At 47.3% G+C, this 2,721-nt stretch overlaps 1 protein-coding gene across 1 annotated transcript in view; it reads right to left on the bottom strand.

Moving 5' to 3' along the window:
• Kctd14 (potassium channel tetramerization domain containing 14) overlaps window positions 1-1,121 on the bottom strand; it is a 5,489-nt gene extending 4,368 nt beyond the window's left edge. Inside the window, exon 1 of the mRNA XM_021221974.2 lies at window positions 972-1,121. Coding sequence (XP_021077633.1) covers window positions 972-1,121 — 150 coding nt within the window. The remainder of the gene's footprint in view (window positions 1-971) is intronic.
• Window positions 1,122-2,721: the final 1,600 nt, after the last annotated feature.

Here is a 2,721-nt window from a genome sequence, read left to right as displayed (position 1 = left end):
CAGGGCTACACAGAGAAACCCTGTCTTGAAAAACCAACCCCCCTCCAAAAAAAAAAAACAAAACCCCAAAAACAAAAAAGAAAGAAAAAAAGAAAAAAGTCTCCAGAAGCCAAAGCAGCACTGTAGGTATGTACGGTGTAGTTCAGTTAAAGAATTATTATTATTATTATTATTTGTTGAATTACTGTTCTTTGTTGTTCCTGGTTTTTTGGCCGTTGCTAGGGATCGAGTCCAGGTCCTCCCAAGGCTAGCAAGTTGTCTCTGCTACTGAGCCACATCCTGGGCATGACTGGCGTATTTAAATATTTTGAGTGTGTGTTCTATGAACTAAAACCTAGTTTGTGCCTTCTTGTATGGACGTGTATAGTTTTCCTCACACTTCCTTCTTGGGGTCTCCACAGCTTTGAGAAAATCTCCAATGTTGGCCTCATTACCTTCCCTTAATCTTTCTCCCTTCTCCCAAAGTCCTGGGAGTCCGTGAGAGAAGGCCAGTAAGCAAAGAGGGAGTGCTGGAGCTGGCCAGTGTGGGAGTCAGAGATGACCATCTGTCCAGGCGGGCTGGAAAGGCTACTCCTACCAGGTGGCAGAGCTACGGGACTGACCGAAGGAGCCACCTCCCACACCCCCCACCTTCAGGACTACACCAAGCTAGAGGTTTTCAAAGGAACCCACGCAGGAACTAAAACAGACTAAGTGAAGACAGAGAGCAGGGGAGAAAAAGGCAAATGAGAGACTGCACAGAACTAGGTGGAGCCAGGGGCGGGAATGCACAAGTAGTAAAGGAGTTTACTAACAGGCACAAAAAAGAATACTCCTGGGGGGGGCGGGGGGGGAAGGTGTCGATTGGGGTGTGTGCTCGGGACTAATAGAGGGTAGGGGGCAGACAATGGAATGGAGCTAGGAAAGCGCCGGCAGGGGTTGGAGGTGGGGCGTTCAAGACAACCAGAGCAGCCACGCAGGGGTGCACTTACAATGGCTGGGTCAGGGCACAGGATCCGGGACTCCTGGCTGGGCTCCTTGACTAGGTTTACCGGCAGAGGCTCCTGGCTGGGCTCCTTGAGCGATTTTGCAGGCTGAGACTGCTTGCCGGGCTCCTTGATCTGGTTTGCGGGCAGGCTCATCCTGGCAGGAAAAGACAGCTCTCGTTGAGTACACAACACTGCCTTGAGTGGATAACTTATGGGCAGGGAACAGTCCTGCCACGTGTAGATAACTTCCCAGCCGGAAAGGTTCCTGACACCCCACCCCTGAGGAACTCCACGGCTGTACCTCCCTCCCACTTGGCCTCTTTGGTAAAACACTTTTAGTTAGTGCTTATTTAGCTGGATTAAGGATTTAAGACATGTTCTGAGACTTCCAGCACGGACCCCATTGGTTCTTTGGGCAGTCATCAGCTTCAAGTAACTTGTGATTTCTCAGAAAAGGGGAACTAGGAGACAAATCCTGGGGCTCTCTGAGGGTAGGATGTCAGACCAGAGACTATAAAATAGTAAATTGGAAGAAAACCATCTGCCACTCAAAGATAGACGTTATGAAACTTGTCTGTTTTATTCCTTAGTTTTGTGCTAGAAAAGACTTCTTTAAAAATACTTACACTACAGGGGAGAACCCCGATAGATCTATGTATGGCCCAGTGTGGTCAGCAGCAGCCACGACCACCAGAAATTTAACCAAAATGAAACTGACTAGGTAGTCCAATCAATACTTGGCAAAGAAAAATAAAACCCGAAACGCAGTGGTAGCACACTCCCTTAGCATGCATGACATCTGGGTTTGACCCCCAGCAAAACACACACACACACACACACACACACACACACACACACACACACACACGGACACCCCACAAGGAAAGAGGAAAGGAAGGAAAGAAGGGGACAACGAAACCTTCCCTGAATGGAAGTATAATTAACCAAGTTTCAGAGAATGTACACAGATAGCAGCAAGCAGTTCAGCAAACACACCCACAGCTCAAAACCACAAAGCACGAAAGGAAACCAGGCAGAGGAGAAACATGTGCAAGCCCCTTGGTGCTGAGACTGTTGGCATACAGTGTGAGCTTACTTAATGTCATTAGACCACTAAAAGAGGGCATCTAAACCCAGCACACTGGGGTGCAGGCACGGCTAGGTGGTGGAGCGCTCGCCTAGCGTGCACCAGGCCCAGAGTCCCATCCACACATCTACAGAAAAAAACAAAAAACAAAACAAAACAAAAAAAACAAAAATAAAAAAGACCACGGAGATTTTTAAAAGTCAAATAGACCCACAAAAATGAAAAACTCAAGTAGCCGAAATAAATCATAAGTACAGTTGAGAAGGAACTCAAGGAACGCCCTTGAAGGAGTGTGGACTATTTTTAAGCGGTGTATTTTTTTTTTTTTTTTCGGTTTTTCGAGACAGGGTTTCTCTGTATAGCCCTGGCTGTCCTGAAACTCACTCTGTAGACCAGGCTGGCCTCGAACTCAGAAATCTGCCTGCCTCTGCCTCCCAAGTGCTGGGATTAAAGGCATGCGCTATCAGGTCCGGTGGTGTATACTATTTTTAAGCCAGAAAATTGGAAAATAGAAGAACAAAATGTCTGAACTTGTGGGGATGAAGGAAAACGGGTGCTCAAACCTTGCTAGTTGGGTTGTGAACTGCTGTGATCTTTAGACATTAATGTGGCCATCTCTACCAAAGGGGGGCAGGGAGAACTCCATCCAACAAAGATAACAGAAAG

This window comes from Mus pahari, chromosome 1 (genome assembly GCF_900095145.1).
Source record: "Mus pahari chromosome 1, PAHARI_EIJ_v1.1, whole genome shotgun sequence".
Taxonomy (NCBI): Eukaryota; Metazoa; Chordata; class Mammalia; order Rodentia; family Muridae; genus Mus; species Mus pahari.
Note: the sequence above shows the minus strand (reverse complement) of the source record. Positions and strands in the feature narration are given on the sequence as shown.